Source organism: Dipodomys spectabilis, unplaced genomic scaffold (genome assembly GCF_019054845.1).
Source record: "Dipodomys spectabilis isolate Male_0828 unplaced genomic scaffold, ASM1905484v1 ptg000179l, whole genome shotgun sequence".
Classification (NCBI taxonomy): domain Eukaryota; kingdom Metazoa; phylum Chordata; class Mammalia; order Rodentia; family Heteromyidae; genus Dipodomys; species Dipodomys spectabilis.
In genome coordinates, this window is record NW_024870856.1 from 6,193,136 (window position 1) to 6,217,292 (window position 24,157).

The 24,157-nt window shown below is 47.6% G+C and overlaps 1 protein-coding gene across 1 annotated transcript in view; it reads left to right on the forward strand.

Moving 5' to 3' along the window:
• Positions 1–24,157, forward strand: part of Ctnnd2 (catenin delta 2) — a 788,751-nt gene that overhangs the window by 762,966 nt on the left and 1,628 nt on the right. The window contains exons 20-22 of the mRNA XM_042695245.1: positions 11,610–11,736; positions 16,495–16,626; positions 18,889–18,962. Of these exons, the coding sequence (XP_042551179.1) occupies positions 11,610–11,736; positions 16,495–16,626; positions 18,889–18,962 (333 nt within the window). The remainder of the gene's footprint in view (positions 1–11,609; positions 11,737–16,494; positions 16,627–18,888; positions 18,963–24,157) is intronic.

The following is a 24,157-nucleotide window of genomic DNA, read 5'->3' on the forward strand; positions in this document are numbered from 1 at the left end:
CTCAGGACAAAGTCCCCACTGGCCTCTGGAAGCTCATCTCCTTCCACCACCATCCCTTATGGGCCCCGCTCTTCCTTGTTCTAGCTCTGCTGCACTAATCTGTGTTCACCCCGAGGCCTTCCCGTGGCCAGTGCCCAGGTGAATTCCCCAGCCTTCCTCCTCTCCCTGCAGCCTGGCTATCAGATTGTTCAATCTGCCTCAGTTGAGTTGTTACTTCCACCAGGAAGCTTTGCTGACTCTCTCTACAAGGCTAATCATAAACCTTACAATAACCTGGACTTTTCCTGCCTGGTTCTGATTGCAAGCGACTTGCTGTAGCCTTCTTGAAATGCCTATTCCTTCCTCCATCTCTGTCAGGAGCCATGCCTGCCTCTTGGTCTAGTCTCACATAGCACGGCACATGTTGACTATAAGTTCCAATGTCACTGTTTCCAAATTTAGGCTCAGCAGAGCTGTGTTCAGAGGCTGCCTCCATTTCTAGTGTGTGAAATATTCTACAGTAAGTGGATACAGAGGTCTCAGACAGTAGACCGGGGGGGGGCGGGGGGGACCTACTTTGAACTTACTGACCTTATAGGAGCATGTATGAAAAATAATACCTTATTTGTACAGCATCAAAATGATGTAAGTACTAAAAGCCAGACTTCTGGATTTGTATACTTAAAAGACTAGACCATGTTCAATTTCATCCCAAATTTAATTGTGCAGTATTAATTAGAATAAAGAAGACATGGCTAAAGATGTTCTGAGTTAGATGTTTTGACTTAGAGCTTCAAAGTGCCATTGAGGAAAAAAAATTTGGTCTCATTTTCATTTCCCAAGCTCTGTGTGTGTGTGTGTGTGTGTGTGTGTGTGTGTGTGTGTGTGTGTGTGTGTGTGTGTGTGTGTGTGTGTGTGTGTGTGTGTGTGTGTGTGTGTGTGTGTGTGTTGGAGTCATTATCGGTTTGTTATTTTTTTATCCATTCTGTTAGTAGCAGTTTACTCCTGGCAACTAACAATGATATTACTTTCTTCAACTAAATTATGTACATTTCTTTCTAACTGGCTAAATCATTCTGGTGCTGTTGGTTCTTGAGGCCAAGTGAATTAAATTGAATTTGTAAAATGCATTGACATAGCATTTGCTTCTGAACACAGTGCTGCAAAATATCTTTATTCTCATGCATACTGTACCTTTAAGTATCCAAATCAATTTAATTAAACTTCATTAGAAGCAACAGCAATGAAACAAACTCGTGAAAGCAACTGTTATGTCAGGTGGTATTTATTTCTACATTAAACTGCAAATACTCCCTTTTGGCCCTTAAATTTCAGTTTAAATATTTAACTCTAATAGCTTTTAGGATTGTTGGTGGAATTAGCTTAAATGAATCTTTAACAGTTTACCTTTAAAAATAGATGGAAGCTTGTTTTATTATAGCAAAAAAAGTTGCAGGTTTCATTGATATGCAGAATCTGATATGGTCTTACATCACATAGACCATGCATGGGAATATTCTGCTATTTTTTTTTCAATTTGAAGCCTTTTACAGAATAAGAAATAAGGAAGAAATTTAACCACACTCATTTGGAATATTTTCTTTCTCCTCCAAATGGATTGTTCTACTTAGAAATGACTGGGAAACTGCCACCACGTGGAACAATTACATTTTTCATATGTGGTGAGAATAGCTTAGCTAGTTACCTTTTGAAGAGGGTGGTGACAGTGTTTGTTTTAATTTTCATCTGGAAAATAGGTCCCTGAAGAAAATGGTCTTGTGGGTGGATGGGAGGAGCTCTAAGGACTTGCAGTTGATGAGTGGATGAGCTTAGAAGACAAAAAGCCCAAAGGATTTCACCACACTTTGCTTTATATCTCAGGTCACTCAGAGAAAATGAGAATTGACAGGCTTTGTGGGATGCAGAGCCTTCAAGGACAGAGGAGGCCAAAAAAAACATGTATTTGTTACTTCAGCCCCAAGTAGTTTCTGTATGCTCACTGGGAAACCCTTGTTTTAAGGCTAAGTAAGTCTTAATGGATTAGGGCCATTCCAAAGCTGTTTAAAAAAAAAAAAAAAGAGGAAAAAGGCCAGTGCCCATCCATTACCCACCCACCCATGCCCTACCATTTATGGTGAGGTCTAAGTAATACCCCAGTGGAAATAAACCACCATTGCTTGTTGTCAATGCTAGCTATTTACTGAAATTTCTGTGTTAGCCATAGGGAAGATGTCCTTTTTCATAAGAAAAGACTGGTTCCATGCTTGGTGGTTGGCTCTGGTAAGTCATGCCGATAGTCCTACCTACTCAAGAGGCTGAGATCTGAAGATCTCAAGTCAGAGCCAGCCTGATCAGAAAAGTCCATGAGATTCTTAAGTCCAGTTAACCAAAAAAAAAGAGTGGAGGTGTGACTCAATGGGTAGAACACCAGCTTTGAGGGGAAAAAAACAAAGCTAAGGGACAGCACCTAGGCCCTGCATTCAAGTTCCAGGACCAGTACACACACACACACACACACACACACACACACACACACACACTGCAGTTCCAGGACCAGTACACACACACACACACACACACACACACACACACACACACACACACACACACACACACACACTGCTGACTCTAATTTTTAAGTGGAGAAGACAAAAACACCAGCACTATCTTTGGAGCCAGAATTGTAAGTAGTCACATCCAAGTGGAACTGGCTGTACTGTTGCTGTTTACTGACTATGCCACCCTTCATCACCCTGAGCTACTCTCTAAAGTGTGGCTTACTCTGGGTGTGGAGGTCAGAGGTCACCAGTTGCCACCAGCAACTCAAAATCACAATGCCTGCTAGACCTGATCTCATTAATGGGAGGTTTGGCATCTAACTGATTTTCTCTGTCCCTGATCACCAATCTCCCAAGCTCTTGAGTTGTTCATTCTTCCTTCCTACCTTCTTTGTAAAGTCTTTGCTGCAGGCTTTTCTCCTCTCCCTCTCACAGTCTCCTTCTCCATCCTGTCTCTGGCTCCACAGGTCAGAGGGCACACCACTTACCCAATGGGCAACGGCCACACATTTTCTGGTAGGGCAGGCAGACGGGAGCCTGGGCACAGTGCCACACAGTAGATCTCATCCCACCACACCTAAATCCTCTCCACACCTCTCACTATCAAGCTCTGCTTTCTGTCAAGCATGCTCTCTGGAACATGACTGGTCTGTTTTCTCTCACAAAGTGACCCATTCCAGAATGAACCCACTCCATGTCTTGGGCACTTCTGGCCGTAGATGTGGGTGGTTCTAGCCTATCCTGAAAGAAACTGGAGCACAGACAACGAAGAAACCAAATGTGCTCTGCTCTCCCACCAGCGGGAACTTGTGTTTCCTGAGCCACAGGATGCAAGAAGCAGTGGAGGGAGGAGGCCAGGGTACGTGCTCTGAGACGTGCACAGACTCTGCACCCACCCAGGAGCATAGGTGCAGATGGACTGATGCTTTGAAATGGTTCCCAAGACTGAGTAAAGAGGAGACACGTCCCTACGTACTGAAACACAGGCGGCTGACAGATTAAAATGGAGCAGGCAAGCTGAGTCCACCCCTACCGCACACTCATGCACACACACACAGCTCAGCCATACGTATGTCATAAAGGACAGACCAACAGCAAAAGATTCTGATGAGACTGCTCTATGCTAAAATAAAATAAACAATAATGATGACTTTTCATAAAACAGTAGAGGCTAACAGTAACACCGATGGAACTGATTACATAATAATTGTTATCATTATTTTTCAGGTTTTAATGTTTATTTTTGCCAGTCCTGGAGGATCAAACTCTGGGGCGGGGTGCTGTCCCTGGGTTTCCTTTTGCTCAAGGCTAACATCCTACCACTTGAGACATAGCACCACTTCCAGCTTTTTCTGTGATTAATTGGGGATCAGAGTCTTGAGACTTTCCTGCTGGGGATGGCTTTGACCATGTTATAATTATTAATGCCATCATTAACAACATACATTAGGTACTTTCTGTGTTTAGCTGTCACACTCTCCACCAAGAGCTCAGAGACAAACCTGGCGCCATCCTTGCCTCCCAGCCAGAGACAGAGTAGCCAGCAACAGTGAGGTGAACACAGTGCTAGGAAAAGCAAACTAGGGAATTACTGTCAGTTCCCCAAACCTTCGAGGCATCATGCATTTAGCAGCCCTGCTCTGACTCACGAAGTCTGCCTCCTCTTTGCCTGGCACAGAGCCAAGCCAGACAGGTAAATAGGCAAAGGCGTCTCCATGCTGTATACTGAGATACATGCGTGTGCAGTCACATCACACACTCAGTGACTGCTGGGTGATCAGGTGTGTTTGGGGCCCGGAGTGAGTGTGGCATCCCTCTGTCCTGAGGTCGTGACATATTTTCATTGCTGTAGAAGTCAGCATTGAGAAGTGCCTGTCTGGCAAACCCAAATGGAGCTGGGCCCTACACGCTTCCTGGGAGCTAGCATTGACCAAGCATACATATTCTAATCATGGCTCACCCCTGCCTGTGCAGAGACCTTTCACTACAATGATGCCCACGAATTCGGTTTTCCTTCATTTGTGGAAGGAAAAACAATAAAAGCTAGACGGAGAGTTTGGCTGCTGGAAGGGAGAAGCTGATTCCTTGCAGCTTTCTAGTCCCACCTGAGTCTCCAGAGGCGGGGTGGGGAGAAGCCATGAGATGCATCCTCCAGCTGACCAGTTACCCACTGTAACTGGGTAGCAGTAGGGGGTGATTGAGCTGTACCAGGGGCCAGCTGTCCCCTTGTCTCTAATATCTGTCCGCTTTCCCTGACATTTGGAAGGGTGTCTGGTCAGAACCACAGTTTCAAAGTCCTGAGAGTAGACGAGGCCATGACACCGTCTCTGTCTGCTCCTGTGCACGCACACCTTACGGAACTGTTCCCTTCACACCACTGCAGGAAGACACTCTGAGGGCAGGGGGTGCAGTAGCCAACTTGAGAGCAAGCCGCTCTTCCCTTCACACAAGCAGTTAATAGACATCTCTCCAGCAATACCATTCAAACTGCACACGTTTACTGGAGATTCAAAAGGACAAAGTGTAGAGTATTGTAAGAAGTTCGGCATCCTTGAGTTCTGCAGGAACTAAGCAGTAAGCCTGCCCTTGTTCCATGGCAGTGGCGACCTTCCCATGGCTCCCTGCACTTTGAACCCTTAGAACTGCTGATGTGGGAGATTATGGCCTCAGGAGAATAATAAAGTTCACAATGAAACACATCAGAAGCTTTAGCACAAGAGCCCAAACTTGTGGAAGGACAGTAAGAGGGGATGATAAAGACAATCAGATGACTCCTGGTAGCAATTTAAAGTTCAATGACTTTGAACTTCTCTTCTCTTTGGATTTCTATCTCTATCTACTTGGAAACCTTTAACAGCCTCCAGTTTTAAGTTTAATGTGTTAAAAATAAAAACCAATTTGAGGCACAGATATCATATCACGTTTTTGACAGTCTAGCCAGGTCTGGAGCTGAAGGGCACATTTTCGGGGTCATGATGCCGGAGGGCTGCAGAGCCACCAGCATTTAAAAAGTTCCTTATCGTCAATATTGAGGATTAACTTCCATCCTGGTCTTGTGGCTGTCCCTCACTCTCGTTGTTCTTCCCTGAGCTTTCTTATCTCACCACTCCAAGCCATAGAGAGGGTGCTTAAACACATGCTATAATAGAATACACACACGCGCGCGCGCACACACACACACACACACACACAAGTAACAAGTATCTGGCCAACAGTGAGTTAAAATTAGAAGGAAAAAGTAGCACTCAAGGAAGCAAATAATTCTTGAGAAGATATTTGCTTGAGTTGCACACATTTATGTCAACTATTTTCAAGTCTTTCTGAGTGACACCAGGAAGTAAATGAATAATAAATTGACCGCTCGCTGGCCAGATAATGAATACCGTGTGTGGCTAGTGGGAGAGAAGGAATATTAGTTTAGCAATAGCATTCCCAGAGAAAGTCTATCTTCATTTCCCTTCTTACGTAAGAAAGCAAAGCATTTTTTCCACTGGAATGACCAGAATGTTCCTACAGTAAAGATGAAGCACGCCGTGAGGTTTATACCCAAGGTAACGCCCTTATCCAGCATCCCTGGGTTTCAGGGAGGGTGACTGAGCGGTACCTGTCTCCAGCATCTGATATCCCTCTGCCTTCCATGAGCTTCCAAAAGATACCTCCTCAGAAATTTAAAGTCCCTCCCAGGCATTCTGGAGTGCCCAGAAGTTTGAGATCTAGAGCTGTGCATTTTATTGACTCTTCAAATGAGGGGTCTTTACTGTGGCTCAGGAAACAGCTCAAATCAGGAAACTGAATTGGGTCCTGCTAGCACCAGTCCTCAGGCTTCCTCTCTCCCTCTTCATCCGTAATGCCTACTCCTCGGGCATGTAATCACCTGTAGCACAGATGTTCAGCTGGGGTCTTGATTCTCAGTACCCACACTCCCCTCTCAAACCCATAGGTACCGTCTAACTCCCTCATCCACAGACAAATGACGTCAAATCACCCTGCTGTCACACAGTCACATGCTCAGCATTGGATGCGCTGAAGGATCTGGAAGCTTATGTCCTTGTAAGAATTCCTTCCTATGTAGTTTTGCTTTCATATTCACTTTCCCTGGCATGACCAGACATGAAGAGTACTATGTGGTAGCCTAGTTACAGGTCTTAGAACATATCAAATATTAACCAGTATTGTTACTGTAAAATACCTTGCTTACCTTAAATGATATGCAGAATACCATCATTGATTTATGCCCCAAGCAGCCAAGGTTTATGATCAGAACTGTGTCTCCAGCCACCATTTAGAACAGCAAAGTGTCATGGATGAGACAGAGACGAGATGGCCTGTCTTAGTTTCGTCGTCTATAGGAATTTCACTGTCCACACCAATGGAAGTATTTTTAAGCAGTCTTCTGTCATTCCCAGGCTGAGTAATTGGTGTATACAACTTGGAAGCATGTTCCACCCTGCACACGCCCTTCCCCCATGGAGAGGAAGGGTGGGTGGATGCAGTCATCGTCTCCAGTGTACAGATGTGAAAATGGAGCTGAGGGGATGGATGGAGTTGGGAGAGATGGGGAGAACTAATGGAAGGAGTGACATTAATCAAGACGCCTTGTACTCATAAACCGACGTGCTGAACTGAAACCCCTTTGTTCTCTTAAATTATATAAATGTCATTCCCCTGCCATTGGCAGCACCCTCTAAAGTACTGAGAAAAAATCGATGTGGACATTTCCTGCTCCTACCTTGATTCCTGTCCTTCGTCACAACACATGCCCACTCTGCCCCAGGAGTCATTCGCAGCCTGGGCTCTTCTTTCTTCATTACCTCAGTTGCCACCAGTGTCCAAGCTCTTAGGATTGTCCACCATTTCCTAGACTCACTCCTCAAAGGCCTTCAACAGGCCGTACTCCGCACAGACACCCAGCAGCGTCCTTCCCACTCCTTTCCTTCGGTACCCCAGGGTCTGTTGACAGTGAAGTCCCCTGCAGCCTAACAGGCACTCCATGGCCCTGGGGACACGCTCCCTCACGCCTTCTCCAAGAAGAGCTGTCTCATTTCCCATGACACTGGCCCTGCAGATAGGGTAGATGTCCTCTTCATGCCACAGTATTTTCAAGAAGTTTCTTTTCACTGTGCATTGGCAGCTCACACTTGTAATCCTAGCCACTCAAAAGGCTGAGACCTGAGAACTGAGCTTTGAAGCCAGCTGAGAAAGGAAGGTCTGTGAGACATTTATTTGCAATGAACCAACAAAAAGCTGTGGCTCTAGTGGTAGAGCCTTAAGAAGAAAGAGGAAGAGGAGGAGGAAGAAGGAGGAGGAAGGAGAAAGGAAGGAAGCAAGGAAGGAAGGAAGCAAGGAAGGAAGGAAGGAATTATTCCCCACTCAGGAAAGTCATAGAATCTGTGAAGTACCCCACTCCAGCAGTCTCTGACTCTTGTAGGATCTCCAGACCACTGACTCCTTTTCCCTCTGTTTCCTCCCTCACATCCTATTTTCCTCTCCCCTGCATAGCTGGTGTGGGTCCCCGTGACTTTCCCTTCTCCCTGTCCCTCTTGAAGTTACTACCTGACAACTTCCATCCAGTGTTACCCACTGTGCACCTCAGCAGAGCAGCTGGAGGTGGCTGGAGAAATGCAAACTATTCTGCTGCTTAGTCGCCTCACTTTAAATCCATTGCCACGTACCCCAAGTCCCACCCCAGCATCCCACCCCCCAACCTGGCCCCTCCTCTGAGCCACCCAACCACCTGGCCACAGCCAACTTGTGAACCCCACTGGTCTCCAGAATCACTCTACGTGCCCCCTCTCTCCTGCCTCCTCCTCCTCTGTCTTATTCTCTAAACTCTAGTCCCTGCTTACTTGTAGTAGATGGCCTCACTTCTCTTCTGTGAGAAAACATGAAATGACAAGAGAAAATGTCCTCGGTCTCCTGTGTAAGGGTCCTCCTCACGGTGTCTGGAGCTAGACAGCCTGTCCCTCCTCCCTCCTGTCCCGGGGCCAGTAACCTCTTTGCTCACTGAATCCTGTCAGCCTCTGTGCCTCTCCACTGTTCTCTCCGGGAAATCACCAGGTTTTTCCTCCTGATGTTGAGTCATCCCATCAGTAGAACTGCAGTATCCTCCAGGGCGTCTGTTGAAACATTTCGGATCCTCGCTCTCATCTGGCTCCACGACTCCACTGCCCTTCATGTGGAACTCTGGCAAAGGCTGCCTCCTCCTCACTGGTTCCCATTCTTACGAGCTGTGGCGAAGTAGCCTTCACAGTGTCTCCAAATAAGGAACCTTTGTGCCTGCCCATCACATGATTTCCATCTTCCCAGGACCCAAGGAGGTGCTCGGTCCTCTTCATTTGGCTGGTCTTCTTTATTCATCAGCTCTCCTAATCTTACTGTTGTCACCCCTACCTAGGCTGCCCTACCCACCCCCTCCCACCCCCAGCTTACTGTCCTTCTCCGCCTCCTTGGAAGGTCTCTAACTCTGGGCACCCTCTACCTGCTGGCTTGCCCTGGACTCGCTATCTTCTGATTTCCTTTATTTGTATTTAAATTAGAGCCTTTCTGGCCCAGGCCTGGCTCCTGAGATCTGCTCTGCAGATTCTGCTCAATTCTCCATGTCTCTTCCAGGCCTTATGAGTGTCTCTGCCCTAACAGACCCCAAAGGCAGTCTTGGTTTCCATCTCCTAAATTGCTTCTTGCCCTTTGGCTGCCTGGGTAGAGAAAGACACCTCCACGCCCTTTGTTCTACCTCAGAAGTTGGGGGTAAGACTTGAGCTCCTCAGCCCGTGTGCTGTCCTCACAGCCCCACTGAGTCTCTGGGCACTCTTCCCTCTCCCAGACACTCACCGCCCTCCCATTGCCCAGCTGCCTGGACACGCGAGGACTCCAGCCCCCACCCCCGTCCCCTTGCCCACCCCTCAATCACAGAAGCCTTTGGTTATTATTAGTAATTACTATTACTATCACTATCCTCCAGTAGTTGTACAAAGGAGATTCAGTGGGACATGTCAGCTTGGGAGCAGAGAGCTTCCTGGTCCATGTGTCACCCCTCCATCATCCTCTCCCACGGCCCCTCTCCTCACTTCTCTTACTCCTCTGCCCTTCCTGCTGGCTCCTGATGGCCCCCTGCCATAGCCCAGACTATAGCACTCACTCTTCAGAGCCCTTCAGTGGCCACAGCAGCTCTGTGCTCCCTGCCCTCCCCTGCTTCTGAGGAGTGGATGGTACCTCCCACTGTGTCACCAGCCCAACATTTCTGCTCACTGACTGTCCTGACTGTGGAGACCCCTGTACTTCCAAGGTTCAGGCTCTTCCTGGGCAAAGTGAGATTGTAACACAGCTCAGCTCTCGTCACATAGTAAACACTAGTATTTGTCAGCTCCTCTAAAGTTACCTGCTTCTAGGCTTGGCTTTGTCCTGCCAGTCACCCGCAGGAGTAATGACTATTAAATAAACGAGAGACGTAAATGCAGAAATAAGTATGAAGTGTGTTCCTTATTCATTTTCTCCTATTAATATTTGTGATCATGCTTTACAGTGCATTGAAACCCTTAAAAATCATCCACTCTCCCTCCTCAAAAAATTGGAAATAAATGTTTCCATGAAGCAGCTACGGGGAGTCAGTGCCCGCGCTTCCTTCTGCTGTCATCCAGACATACGACTTACTTGTGGGGAAGTTTGGTGCAGTTTCTGTTTTCGATATTGGAACTCGGGGCCAAGCACTTCAGCAGCCACACCCTCAGGTTTTATTTTCTCTTAGGTTAATATTCAGACAGAATCTCACACCATTTCCCTCAGCCAGCCAGACAGCGATGCTCCTCCTGCTGTCACTTGACCTTCACACCGCCACACCTGCTTTGTTTGTGTGACTAGAACCCACAAACTTTGGACCCAGGCTGACCTAGAACCACGTCCTCTTGATCTGTGTCTTCCAATTCACTAGACTTCCCGATGGATGCCACCACACTGGGGCTTCTCTTTGACTTTTGTGTGACAGAATCTCACTATAGTTTTGCTGACCTCAAACCCCTGGCCCTCCTGCCATCGCTCTCCAGGCGGTGGGCTATTCAGCACAGGCCGTCATGCTCCACGCAGCACTCTGACGCGTTGCTCTGATGGAAATAGACTTGTGAGGGGAGCAGTGGGTGAGAATGTTAAAGGGTGACATGGATCGACAGGTATATGTTCATGAATGGCTTCATTAACTGGCCACCTCTTTGGACAACTACTTAGAGATAATATTTTTAAACTTAAAAAAAAGAAATAGAATTGAAGTTTAAAAGGAAGACTGGAAGGAAAGACTGTCATATTGTTCATGGGAGATCTCTGGGCTGGGGGTATGGAATCATGAGATGTTTTAATTAATATTCATGCTTTCTAAACTCACAAACTGATGAGTGATGTCTGTTGCATGTTTTCTCCATAAAAACAGTTCCTATGCTTTCCACACGTGGGCTAGATATGGGCAGGCTAAAGAATTGGCAAGATGCATTGTGCCCTTGCTCATGGACAGGGTGTTTCCTGGGGCCACCAGAGGGTGGAGGTGAGAATGCTTAGCAGCCCTGCCAAGGCCCTGAACCAGGGGGGTTGGGCATTTGTGGCTGAGAAGAAGGAATTCACAACAGAGAGATCAACAACGGGAAGGGAGGATTTGGCCTCCAATAGCTCACAGGTTGTTCCTAAACAGGGAGAGTAATAAACGCTTCACACTTGAGGAGCCTCCAAGGCTTTCAGAGAGGAAGCAGAACTGAAGGCAGGCGGGCAGGCGGAAGACAGGCGTTTTCAGGATCACCTGACAGTCTGAGCATCCCATTTGCGTTTAATAGAAACCTCTGGCAAAGCAAGTTAGGCCAAGAGACCATTTGTTCAACATGTGGGAAAGAAAGGCATCACTAAGAGCAGACCCTCCTGAATGGGCTGTCTCAGGAGGAGGCGGTGTCTCCATTTCCCCTTTGATGAGCTGCACAGCTCCACACGCGCCTGACACCCTCTAGAAACATGCTGCGGATGCAGGTGCTTGGCCCCCTGTGGTGTCAGGAGGCCAGCAATGCCCAGCTTTGCTGGTTTAATGGGCACACACTGTCTTTGCAGGATGGATGGTCACAGTATCACTTTGTAGCCTCATCTTCAACCATCGAGAGGGATCGGCAAAGGCCCTACTCCTCCTCCCGCACACCCTCCATCTCCCCTGTGCGCGTGTCTCCCAACAACCGCTCAGGTAAGAGATGGCCCAGGGCTTGCCCAGGCCTCAGCTTCCCCCTGGGCACACCCACACACCCGCCCAGATGCGGCCTGTGGGCAGAGTATGAATGGTTCTGTGTGTGTGTGTGTGTGTGTGTGTGTGTGTGTGTGTGTGTGTGTGTGCGCGCGCGCACGTGTGCCAGTCCTAGGGCTTGAACTCAGGGATTAGGTGTTATCTCTAGTGCTCTACCACTTGAACTCCACTTGTGGCATTTTGGTGCTTAATTGGTGATAATAGTCTCACAGACTTTCCTGCCCAAGCTGGCTTCAAACCTCGATCCTCAGAACTCAGCCTTTTAAGTAGGTGTGATGATAAGCATGAGACACAGAGCCATCTTCTACTTTCTTTTGATCATGGTGGTAACTCGATAAAACCTACACACACATTCAGAGCAAGGCTCTCTGAAGCAGGCTTCCGGGTGTGGAAGGCCTGCCGTGAACGTGCAGTCAGCAAGGAGCAAGTATAAGAAAAATCTCTGAAGAACTCGCACATTAGAGTTCCTGATGGAGCAACTTGTAAGACTCAAAGTTTGAATTGTATTTTCTTTGCAATTGGAAAATTAAACTATAGCAGAGGAGACAAGGTGTTTTGTTTCTTCCTCTGGTATGATTATAAATTTGACATATACCATTGAAGGCTCCGTAACTACTTATATTCAGTTTGATTAATTATTAATTGTTACTACAATAATCCCATTGTCCCATTACTACAAGTTATCCCATATAAGCCCCAGTACTGGGGATTCGACTCAGGACCTCTTATTCTCCTTGGCTTTTTCACTGAAGGCTGGCACTCTACCACTGGGGCCATACCTCTATTTCTGGCTTTTTGCTGATTATTTGGAGCTAAGAATCACAAGGGCTCTTCTGTCCAGGATAGTTTGGAACTGTGATCCTCAGATCTCAGCCTCATGAGTAGCTAAGATTACTGATGTGAGCCACTAGTGCCTGGCTTTGTTTTTAATTCTGTCATATTCCTACTGCTTAAATTTTGAGCTGAATTTTTTATTTGTTAAAAGAAAACATTATTTTATATCCTTTTCAGCCATTTTCAGTAATACCAAAGATTAAGACAAGACGAAAGGTAAATTGAATATGAACATGTAATTCAGTAAGAGACATGGCAGGGTGTCACTGTTATTTAAGTCAACATGTAAGTGTTTAAAACCTTTCTTTTGGTTTCTGCATTTTATATCAGTTCAGAGACTGGAGGAAGAATACATGAATTCTATGCACCCACACCTACCTAGTCACTTAGGCATTTATTTATGCCAACCTTTCTTCCCTGCCCTGCCCTCCACTTGCTGAGGAAATTTTGTATGTTCTGGAACGTCATCCTAGCACCTCTGGCAGCAGGCACTGAGCACTGAAGTGCTTTCTCTTTCCCTGAGAACGATTGTCTTAAAATTTCACCCCAGACTTTCCTGTCAGCCTGAGGAAGAACTACAGAAGTGAGTGGGAAACACCGGGCTGGAATAGCTGGGCCCCCTCTGGCTCCGGGAAGCTTATGTGTCCAGGGTTAGACAGGGGAGAATCAAGACCCTCCCGTGAGTGGAGCACACAGGCAGGCCTCTCCCGCTTTGACTACCCCATTCCACAAGAGTCTAATTATGAAGAACTACAGAGAGCCAATCCTTGACAAGCAGAAGAGATGCCGCTCCTTTGGAAGGTGCAGCCCCCTCCAGGGCAGGCGGGGCTGGGTGTGAGCTGCGATTCAGGAAAGACCAGGTGCTTCCTAGGCCAGTCACATCCAGACACTAATAAACGCCTGTTTTCATGATTTGTTTTTTTTTCTTCTTTGCCAGAGCTTATCCTGATTTATTGGAGATTCAGAGCACTGCTGTGTGAGGTCTCCGGAGATAATTACACACTTGATGTGCTTTAATAAACATCACCATCTGTGCAATATTAGGCTCTAATTTTCAAAGCTTTGGTCAAGAGTCTTCAGAATACTGTGCCTTTGTGATTACCTGGCAGTGACACCTAAGAGGCCATTCTCGGTGCAGGAAGGCCCAGCAGCAAAGGGGCAAGGAGAGAGGGAGGCTTCCTGTAAAAGAGGACGCACAGAGAGGAGAAGAGACACAGGATGAAGGAAGTGAGCGAGACCAGCAAGCAGTGCTTGGAGAGCAGGCGGAAGCTAGACACAGCCAAGAGTAGTCAGGGACTTGCTATGGGCCCCAATTTCCTTTCAGAGGTTCCTCTTCAATCTCTAGAACCCCAAGAGTCAGTGTAATGTGCCATATGTCTCCCTGCTCTACCCACTGGAGCAGAAGTGGCTCTTGTCCTGCCAGCCTGTCCCCGCTTGCCACAGACCTGGGGCCTGCCCAGGTCTCCCCTGCCTGCCCAGGCTCCTGTATAGCAGGGAGCTGTGGCACTGTGTTTGATCACAGTTATAGGCGTGTTCAGGAGTGACACAGGCCCTATGGGCTGTTGCCAGCTCCTGTGGTTTTCTTTCCTCTCTCCCCTTCAGAGCTTCCCACACAACTGATGTTGGATGGGGCTCAAGCATCAGTGTTTCAGAAGAAGTCTGGGTATCTAATTTGAATGAGCAACCAGGGTTAGAAATGCTGGAGCAATGAGTCTTGATCTGATTTTGATAAGTTTGGGAAGTGGGCTGCAGGCCTTTCAGGCTGGCGACCTTTCCCAGCACTTGGCATGACATTGCTTGTGCTTCCTTCTGCATTACTTCTCTTGAGAGCCCTACTTCCCCCCAGGAAGTGCAGCAGAATTCACATCTCTGTCTCCCTCACTGGCTAGCACAGGGATTTGCAAATAGAGGATACTAAGTCTGACAAAAAGAATCCAGGGACTCAAACAGTGGAAAAAGAGGTATGTTCTAGGTACAAGCAGGCCCAGTTCTGGGGCTGAGGATTCCTACACAGGATGTAGATAATGCACTGATCAGTAAACTGAGGCACAGATGAAAGGGGTGGACACTAGCAAAGGAAGGAAGGCCCTATGCTAAACATCAGAGTTCCCACAGGGAGCCCTAGCCTTAATTATCCTCATTAAACAGGGATCCTGAAGCCCCTCCACTGCAAATTCAGACTCCAGTGGCCTAGGGGATGGTCTGACAGTACCTGAAATCTTAGCTGGGTCTTTGGGTTAAACAGGTTGATGCAGCACTGCCTTAGGATGCAGGAAGATGGGGGAAGGCAAGAGCCAGAACAGCATCATGGCTGAGCTCTTACTGGGCCGGATGCCACCCTAGGGCCATCGTGAACCCCCTCGCCAGTCCAGCCCCAGGGCACTGCTGTTTCTCCCCTCCTTCTACCCCTTTGCACTGGCAGGCTAGGTTTGCTGTCTCCCAGAAAACAACCCACACCTCCCAGGTTCCCCTCATTAGAACTCCCGGGAGCTGTCCCAGGCTTAGATACATCTTTTTAGAACTGGGGACTCAGAGATGATAGAACTCATTCCTTGCGTCCAGCAGGCAGTAGGGGACTAAAATGTAAGGCATGGAGAATGGCCAGGGTGTTCATCTACAAGGGACAAGGAGAGGTCTTCGTGCCTGCCCCTTGGCCACCCTGGAGCAAAGCATGGTGGCCTTGGCCATTTCAGCCCCATGAATCCTTCTTCAGAAGAGTTGTGTTCTCTGCCTTCCTTTAGGCAGTTTCTGGGTGACTTCTTAAGCCAAGTTGTACCCATTTAAATTAAGGATTATTTAATTATGAATACAGGTTAATTAGCCTTTATTCAAAGTGCTTGGGACCAGAAGCATTTTGTATTTCTGACTTTTTTCCTTTTATAAATTGTGGATTTTGGAATAGTTCCATATACATAATAAGCTGTATTGAGGATGGCTTCCAGGTCAAAACCTGAAATTCACTTATGTTTCATACACACCTTATACACATACCCTGAGTATAACTTTATACAATTTTCAAATCATTTTGTGTGTTTAATCTGAAACTCATCCCAGGAGAAATGGTGTAGAGGTTTCTAACTTTGGCGTCATGCCCGTACTCAAAAAGTTTCAGCTTCTGAAGCATCTAGATTTGGATTTCTCAGATTTGTGCTGCTTAAAGTCATAATGGGTCCTCTGAAGTGGTTCTGTTTTAAATAGAAAGAAGGGAGACAGAGACGGAGAGAGACAGGAAGAAAGGAAGGACGGGGGCTGGGAAGGTGGCTCAGTGGTAGAGCGCTTGCCTTGCATCCCTGAGGTCCTGGGTTCGATTCCTCAGCACCACATAAGCAAAAAAAAAGCCGGAAGTGGCGCTGTGGCTCAAGTGGTAGAGTGCTAGCCTTGAGCTGAAGAGCTGAGGGACGGCACCCAGGCCCAGAGTTCAGGTTCCACAACCGGACCCAAAAAAAAAAAAAAAAAGAAAGGAAGGACGGGAAGGAGGGAGGAAGAAAGGAAGGGAGGGAGGGAGGGGAAAGAAAGGAGAGAGAGAAAGAGAAAGAAAAACCATTCTCATTTTTAACACTGCCAGCTAAACCTTAGGCAGGTCCTACCCCTACCAAGATTTCTCTCTAAGGAAGAGGAACCTGGGATGTAATCCTTATTTCTCTCTCTAAGACACATACATCCTCACTACTGCAAAACACCAGTGTTACAGAGTGAGGGAAAGTGACGAAGAAAAAGAAGAAGAATACCCCCACCCATACAAAGAGTCTCAGGAGACCATGCCTATGTATTAAGGGACCATGTGAATCTATGACATTAACCATTGGTGTGAAAAGGTGTATATATACCATGGAATGTGAAAATCATCCTTTTCATTGCTTTACATAGCAAGTGCCCCAGCTTCACCTCGGGAAATGATCAGCCTCAAAGAAAGGAAAACAGACTATGAGTCCACCGGCAGCAATGCCACTTACCACGGAACTAAAGGCGAACACACATCCAGGAAAGACACCATGACAGGTGAGCACCGTTCCACACTTCCTCCTTGACCTGGGATGGGGCCAAGGGCTAGGGCCTCAAGCTGTAAGCCATGCTTTGGGGCTCAGGAGGACTTAGTAGCCATTGGATCACTTGGGATCCTCAGAGCCATCAAGCCCAGGAACTTGAAATGAGGACTTTCAGGTACAGGTCTAAAAACAGCATCTTAGTCTTTGAAGCAGCCAAGAGAAAATATAGTCTGCACACAATTTATTTTAATCTTTCCTTTTCATGTGACCAACTTACGCTATTGCTTCAAATTAGAAAGGACTCACCCCAGACTTCGTTTCCTGACACTACTCATAGTAGAAGAGGTTCCAAGATGCTGGACACACTATAACTAGGCTTTGCTCGCTAGGGATGGAAGAAGGGGAGGGAGGGTAAAAATAGAGAAATTCAACTCCTGCTTTTCATCCCACCCCCACTTCCTTCCTTTTCTGGATTCATTGTCTAGCCTAGATGACGTTTCTTGAGGTGCCTTCTCCCCTCCGTGTCTGTTTCTGAGTGGCCTTGGAAAGCCGAAGTCTGCTGTTTCCTGGGCATGCTGAACTTCAACAGCTGACCGTCATGCTCATGACTATGTCAGAGTCTCTAGTGTGCAGAAGCTCAGGGCAGACCTCGGGTCCCTGCCTGCGTGCGCTGACTTTTAATTCTTCCCTAGGGTCTTTACCCTCCTCTAGGCTTTCTCCAATGCCTTTTCACCAGATGGTCTCTGTGTTTTTGCCATAGCCTCTCATGCCTCTTAAAGCCATTTGAATCTTAATATATTTGATTCAGTTGGAAAGTAGATGTTTGTGGGATGATGCAGAAGAAGGAAAAGTGTTTCTCTGTAAACCTGTTCTTAGCAGACACATGGGCAGAATATGCTTGAAGACGACACCTGCTGTGAAAGTAGTTCAGTGTCGACTAGTCTCCTTTAAACAGGTTACTAGGCCAAAGAGAACATCCAAGAGAAATATCTTTCGCTCAGAAGCTACAAACATATGGAGTGACTCTAAGAGCCAAGACTCTAAGAGTTCAGCTATTCTATTACCCTCTACCCCCGAAAAAAAAATATTCTAAACCACTGAAAGATCAAAATTCCATCTTGTCCTTGAAGTGACATTTTTCAGCAGTAAGTTATAGCTCTGAAGGCAGGTTTTTCTCAGGCTTATGCTGTCATTGATAGACCCATCAAATGAAATGGCCACTGATACCAGCCTCTGTGACAGGGCAGACTGTCTGTCTTCATGGGGCTTCTCTGATAGAATAAGTGCCCCCACTATGTTGGGTGAGATGAAAAGACTCAGCAGAGTTCTGGGAGGCTGGGAGGCCAGGTAGGAAGGGTGCCTTCGCCTGCTGGGGGTAAGGAGGGGACATCCGAGCTGTCACCTGACCACTAACAAGGAGGCAGCCTGGTAGCTGGCATGGGCCTCCAGGGCCACAGAAGAGCTAGTAGCCAGGGCTGGGAGCTGTCAGACCCACAAAACCATTTGGTACACAACAGGATAAACATGGATGTCTTCAGTGTGCTTCTCATTGGCTGCCATGGCCCATGATCATTTTATATGACCCACGTATGATGTGATAAATATTCAAATGGCCCTTGGCAGGAAAAAGGGTCCCCACCCGCAATAGGAAAATAAGGAAGCTTCTGGTAGGTAGAAGAGGCTTTCTTTCCATTCATCCAGACTCCAGGCAGGCCAGAAAGACAGAGTGGGGCTTCTGTCTCTGCCCCCTCTAAGCTTGCAAAGTTGCAGAGGACGTTCCCGTGGCGCCCTCTGCCAGGCCCGTAGACCTCCGAGAAATGAACTGTCTGAACCCTGATCAAGCACTTCTGTGAGCTCAAATGAGAAGTGTTATTCTCGTCATTCTCCAGCTAAAAAACTAAGCTGCTGATACAGACGAGGGCATGCTTCAGTGCAACCGACAAGCTTTTATTATCCGCCCGTTTTCACCAGAAAGGAAGGCAATAAAACTTGCAAGATGACCATCTGTGTGCATCACACCTGCCCTGACCCTGTCTGGGATGTGAGCAATTATTGGAAGAGCCTGGCGGGCTGTGCAGACTTTATAAAATAACTGTTCTTCCCCCTGAATCGCTGCATATAAAAGGGTGCTCAGGGCCCAAAGAATTCCTTCTGCTTGGAATGGTCCCTGAACAACCAAGCTTTGCCGGACGAGTGTTTGCTCTAACAGTCATTACAACTCCACACTTGGAATCAGGCTTTTCTGCTAATACATGTGTTCTCCTTTTGCTTGTAGCTCAGAACACTGGTATTTCAACTTTGTATAGGAATTCCTACGGTGCACCCGCTGAAGACATCAAACACAACCAGGTAAAGTAGACACAGCTTGTTTACTGTCATCATTTTTCCATTCGACTCATATGAAATAACTTAGAATTTAAAAAATTAACTTCTGTCTCACACTCATCAAGAACTGGAAAAAAATGCTCCCTGGTGTGCAAGATCTTCTCCCTGCACCTGTCAAGGCACACATGGGTGTGTCCTCAGGACAGCTGAAATTCCAAGACAGCCCTTGATCCTCGGTTACTGCAGCCTGATTCCACAGGAGGGTGGAAGTTTCCTGTGTTACTGCTGCTCTGACGTTAATGTGTGTCCTCCTCAGTTCTTGTGCTGGAGGCTGGGTCCCGGTGTGGCCGTGTTTAAGAGATTGGGCCTGTAACCAGGAACCCAATGGAAAGATGCCAGAGCTGTTGTCCTCTAAAGAAATGAAGGCCCTTTTCACAGGACCTGGAGTTAGTGCTTTCAAGTGGGAGTTGTTATAAACATAGCTCTCCTCTCTCTTTAGTGCCCTGTCTCTAGATGAAATATATCCCCTCCCTGTCTGTCTCTCTGTCTACCTCTATCTGTTTCTCCCTGTCTCTCTTTCTGTATTCCTTTTGTGTCTCTCTGTCCCTCTCTTTTGTCTCCCTCCCTCTTTCTGCCTCTCTTACAATATCTCCTCTCCCTGACAGTCTCTTTCTTCGTCTTCCATCTCTCCTCTCCCTTCTTTCCTTCCCCTCTCTCTTCCCATCTCCTTTTATCTCTATCTCTCTGAGCCTTGTCACACCATCTACCATGATGTCCTGACCACAGCTAACACTGGGACACATTGTCTTTGGGCCTGTAGAACTATGACAAAAATGAACTTCTTTTCTTTATAAGGTAATCCAGCATCAGGTATTTCCTGACAGTAATGAACACCACATAATATAGATTAAAAGCTAAAAGAAAGCTCCCCAATGGCAAGTCTAAGATGTCAGTTACTAATGACTGGGCAGGGATTAGCAGCTCCTGGATCCCAGCCCACTCTCACGTACTAGGAAGAGTTTTTCCATCATACACAGTACTTCTCAGTTACATAGAGGCACCAACTCCAGAGAAAACAACTGCACAGTGTGCATTGAGTGTGTCTGGTTACTCCAAGTCCCCTCAAGGAAGCACCTGGGAGTTTGTTTACAATTGCAAGAGACTCTTCTCTGGATTCTGCCTCACCCAGCCCAGCTCTTCTGGACCAGAGCTGCACCTTAAGGGGAGGCCCCAATGCTTCATGCACATGCTCAGGTTTGAGGACTCTGAACTGTGGGCACATATAGAGCCTTTGTGTATGTGTGGGAGCTGTGTGCATGTATGTGAGTATATTTTTGTCAGAGAGTGTGTGTGCACAGGTATGTACGTGTGTGTGCAGGCATACACACGTGTGTATTATTCAGCAAGCATTCTCTGAAGGCTCTTCTCTGTTTCTGTGGGGATGATGGGGACAGAGCCAGGCCTCTGCCTCCTCGCTGATGCTCAGTGCTCCAGCAGCTCCCCCTCCTTCTCCCTCCCTGGTGGACACCAGAGCAGCGTGGACCCCTCGTAGCAGACTACTGAGGTCCAGACTCGTCTCTGCTGATGGCTTCCACTCCTATCACACTAACATGGGTAGAGAAGATAAACTCCAAAGCTGGTTACTGAATTACAGTAATCAAATTGGAAAGGAAAAAACAACAACACCCTGGAGAGGAGCTGTGTTGCTTCAGGACATTTTCTCACCCATCGGGGACAGCATCTCCCCTCCAGCGGGCGACAGAGTCCTCTGCGGACCGTTTCCAAGGAAGGGAGAGAGAACACGGAACTCTCCTGCACCTGAAGCCATCTCTTCTCTCTACTCACCCAGGAGACATGAAGGCTCCTGGTCTCAGACTTTACTTCACACGCAGCCTCCGGGACCCATCCAGCATTGTTGGTGACCCCCGGTAAATGTTCTGTAAATGCCTGCCTGACACCTTGCTAGCAGCTAACCAGATTTCCCTTAGCGTGGTCTTTGCTAAAGGAGAGATAGCAATGAATAAATGTCCTGGGTCAGGAGCACTAGAGAGACTACCAGCACATCTCCAGCTGAATTCCCACACCAGCACACCTGCCCAAACAGAAAGGGGATGGAGTGGGATGTGCTCAGGAACCCAGCTCCACTTACAGAAATCAACCCCTTTTCTTAGAGCAAATGCCCTGAAATCCTATGGGTACGGCGAGCAAGCTGCTTGCATCCATAGCGTCAGATTAGCCTTCTGTTCCTCTGGTAGAGAGACGCTCCCCACCAGACTCCTCCCTGGGGTCCCCTGTCTGGCAATGAACACATGCCCTGAAGGGCCCAGAGACCCTTGGCATCACACCGTGAGGCTGCAGTGCCTGCCTGAAGTGCCTGCTATGGATACAGAGCGCACAGTCCACACAGTCCCAGTGGTCACAACGCCGCGAATAACCTGAGCAGGTTCACAAATTAGAACCAACGCACTACTCCTAGGTGAACGCTAGGGCAAAAAGATCAGCGTGACACCTAGGCTCTGGGTGAAATAGCAGCTGAGAGCCCACGCTGAGCTCGGTCCACGCCAGGCACGCTCCGGCAGAGCAGCAGGCTGTGAGAGCCCACGCTGAGCTCGGTCCACGCCAGGCGCGCTCCGGCAGAGCAGCAGGCTGTGAGAGCCCACGCTGAGCTCGGTCCACGCCAGGCGCGCTCCGGCAGAGCAGTAGGCTGTGGGCACCTCTGGTGCCATGGTTGTTTTTCCAGTGAGACAGAAAAGGCGACTACACTGCGCACCCTATTCTCTTATTTTTTTGGTCATGGGGCCTGAACTCTGGACCTGGGCGCTGTCTCTCAGCTCTTCAGCTCAAGGCTAGCGCTCTACCACTTGAGCCATAGTGCCACTTCCTGCTCATCCTGTTTTAACAGCAAGCTACATTTGAAATATCCACTGAAGAGAAGGAACTGTAACTCTGCAGTCACTGGGAGATAAGGAAAAAAGAATGTTTCACTTGGAGTCAGCTATGTTGCAATAAAATTGGTCTTTGTTTTACATCTTGGAGACTCAATGAAGTAAAACCCTCTTAGTCATTATAAGAGAAGATTCTAGAGATGACCTTGTGATGTGGATTCACCCATGATTGATGTCTCTGGCAGACAGGACCGGACATTCCTCAGGGGATGCTTTCCTAGGACAAAAGTGACCTCACAACTTGCAGCTCAGATTGCTTACCAGAGAAGGAGGTTCTGGTATCCATTTTGTTTCAGCAGCCAAGCTCCGCCCCGTAGCCTTCTGGATGTCACCCACCAGCAGGACCTTGTAAGCTCCAAAGAGGAGGCCGGACAGTGGTCAGCCTTAAAAGAGGAAGAGATCCACCAAGGGAAAAGAGTTTCAAATGGGTTCCTGAGATGATACAAAACACTGAGAACCGTGATTGAGATGATGGCTGGCTGGCTGGCTGCATGGCTGGCTGGCTGCATGGCTGGATCATGGATGGATGGATGGATCATGGATGGATGGGTGATGGATGGATGGATGGATCATGGATGGATGGGTGATAGATGATGGATGGATGGGTGATGGATGGATGGGTGAATGGGCAGAAGGTGCAGCTATAGACATAAGCATACACTCAAAATTTTATTCCCCTTTGAGCAATAGACAAGAAGAATGTGTTCATTGTTGAATGTAGAGTTCTCCTGACTGTAAGTTTCTGTGTGTTGGGGGGTCTGCCCTTGAACAGTAGCCCGACACTGGTAAGAAAAGTTCCACAGAGCACACAGCAATTACAAGAACAAGGACTACCTTCTCATGCCTGCAGCCAGGAACATCTGTCCTTAGCTCATCTTCCACGTGAATCCCAATATCCCATACTGCAGGCTCTAAGACTATCCAAAGGTACTTCTATGCCCATTTGGACTTTGACAGGTAGACAGAAACTCCCGTTCAGCCAGCACTAACTGGACACGTGAGCATATGGGACAGTCGGTGTGAGGAAGGTCACTATTCTTTGAAGGGTAGGTCGATTACTGGTATAAATCAATTACGTATAAAAGAGGAACTTTCACTTGCTTGGGAGAAGAATTGTGTGCAGGCCATTCGTGGCATTCATTTACACACAACTTGCTAATTACAAATCATTACCTATTAGCTAAGACCAATTTCTCGAGGAAGCTTCCATGTGGAACCTTAGTTAAATTAGTAGGGAATCGCGGAATCTTCTGGAAAGTGATCAAACGCTATTTCTGGAAGAGTGCTTTATCATTTACCCCAAGACCTCCTTCCGAGTCGCATGGGCACGGAGGTCTGTGCGTCCAGATCTAGGCACTAGCTGAGGTCTGGGCACTAGCTAACCTCCCACCCCCACCCCGACCTCATCCTGAGGGTCTAGAGGGCAGGCACCTGGAGAGAAATCTCAGAGGACTCCAAAAGGAAAGGAAGCACTTGGCCTCCCCTCCACGCTAACACATAGAGCCAAGCAATGCTCCACACCTTACTCCCCCTGTTGCCTGAGGGTTCCTGTGAGGGCTTCACGGCCCTGCCATCCAACCGCACAAGTCTGGGGAGAGCCGAGGGGCACGGGGCTCCAGCCATCTCTTTAACCAGAGGCTTCAAACTATCACAGCAGTCTCAGATCCAATCTTCTTATTGCTGTTATCCTTATTGTTATTATCCTTAAGTAGTTGTACAATGGCGTATCAATTCAACATGTGAGTTTGTGTGAGTGTAATGCATCTTAATCAGTAGTTTGTGTGGTGAGCATACCGCATCTTAATCAGCATCACCCCTTTCACCAGTCTCCCCCTTAATCTATTCTTGATGGCACCAAGTTTGGCTGTATTTCAGTCCTCCAGAAGGCAAAATATGTGGTGTGTGTTATCCATCCAGGGTCAGACTCATTTAGGCTTGTGTGGAGGAGAGGCCTGACCTCAGGGCAGCCTTGGCCCCCTGGAGCAAACACTCACACACACACACACACACACACACACACACACACACACACTAAATGTGATCACTAACAGTAAAATAGTATCGCTGCTCGAGCAAATCATTTGGTGGTTCTCTGGAAGGTTAAACATAGAATTCTCCCTGACTCACTGCTGACTCTACCAGAAAGAAGCAAAAGCAGCGATTCAAATCAGCCAGCAAATATCCATGTTCCCTGAAGCAGGCATAAGAAGGTAGAGAGCTCAGCACCTAGATGGATAAATAAATGCAGTCCTGCCCCCACAGGGGAACAGCAGA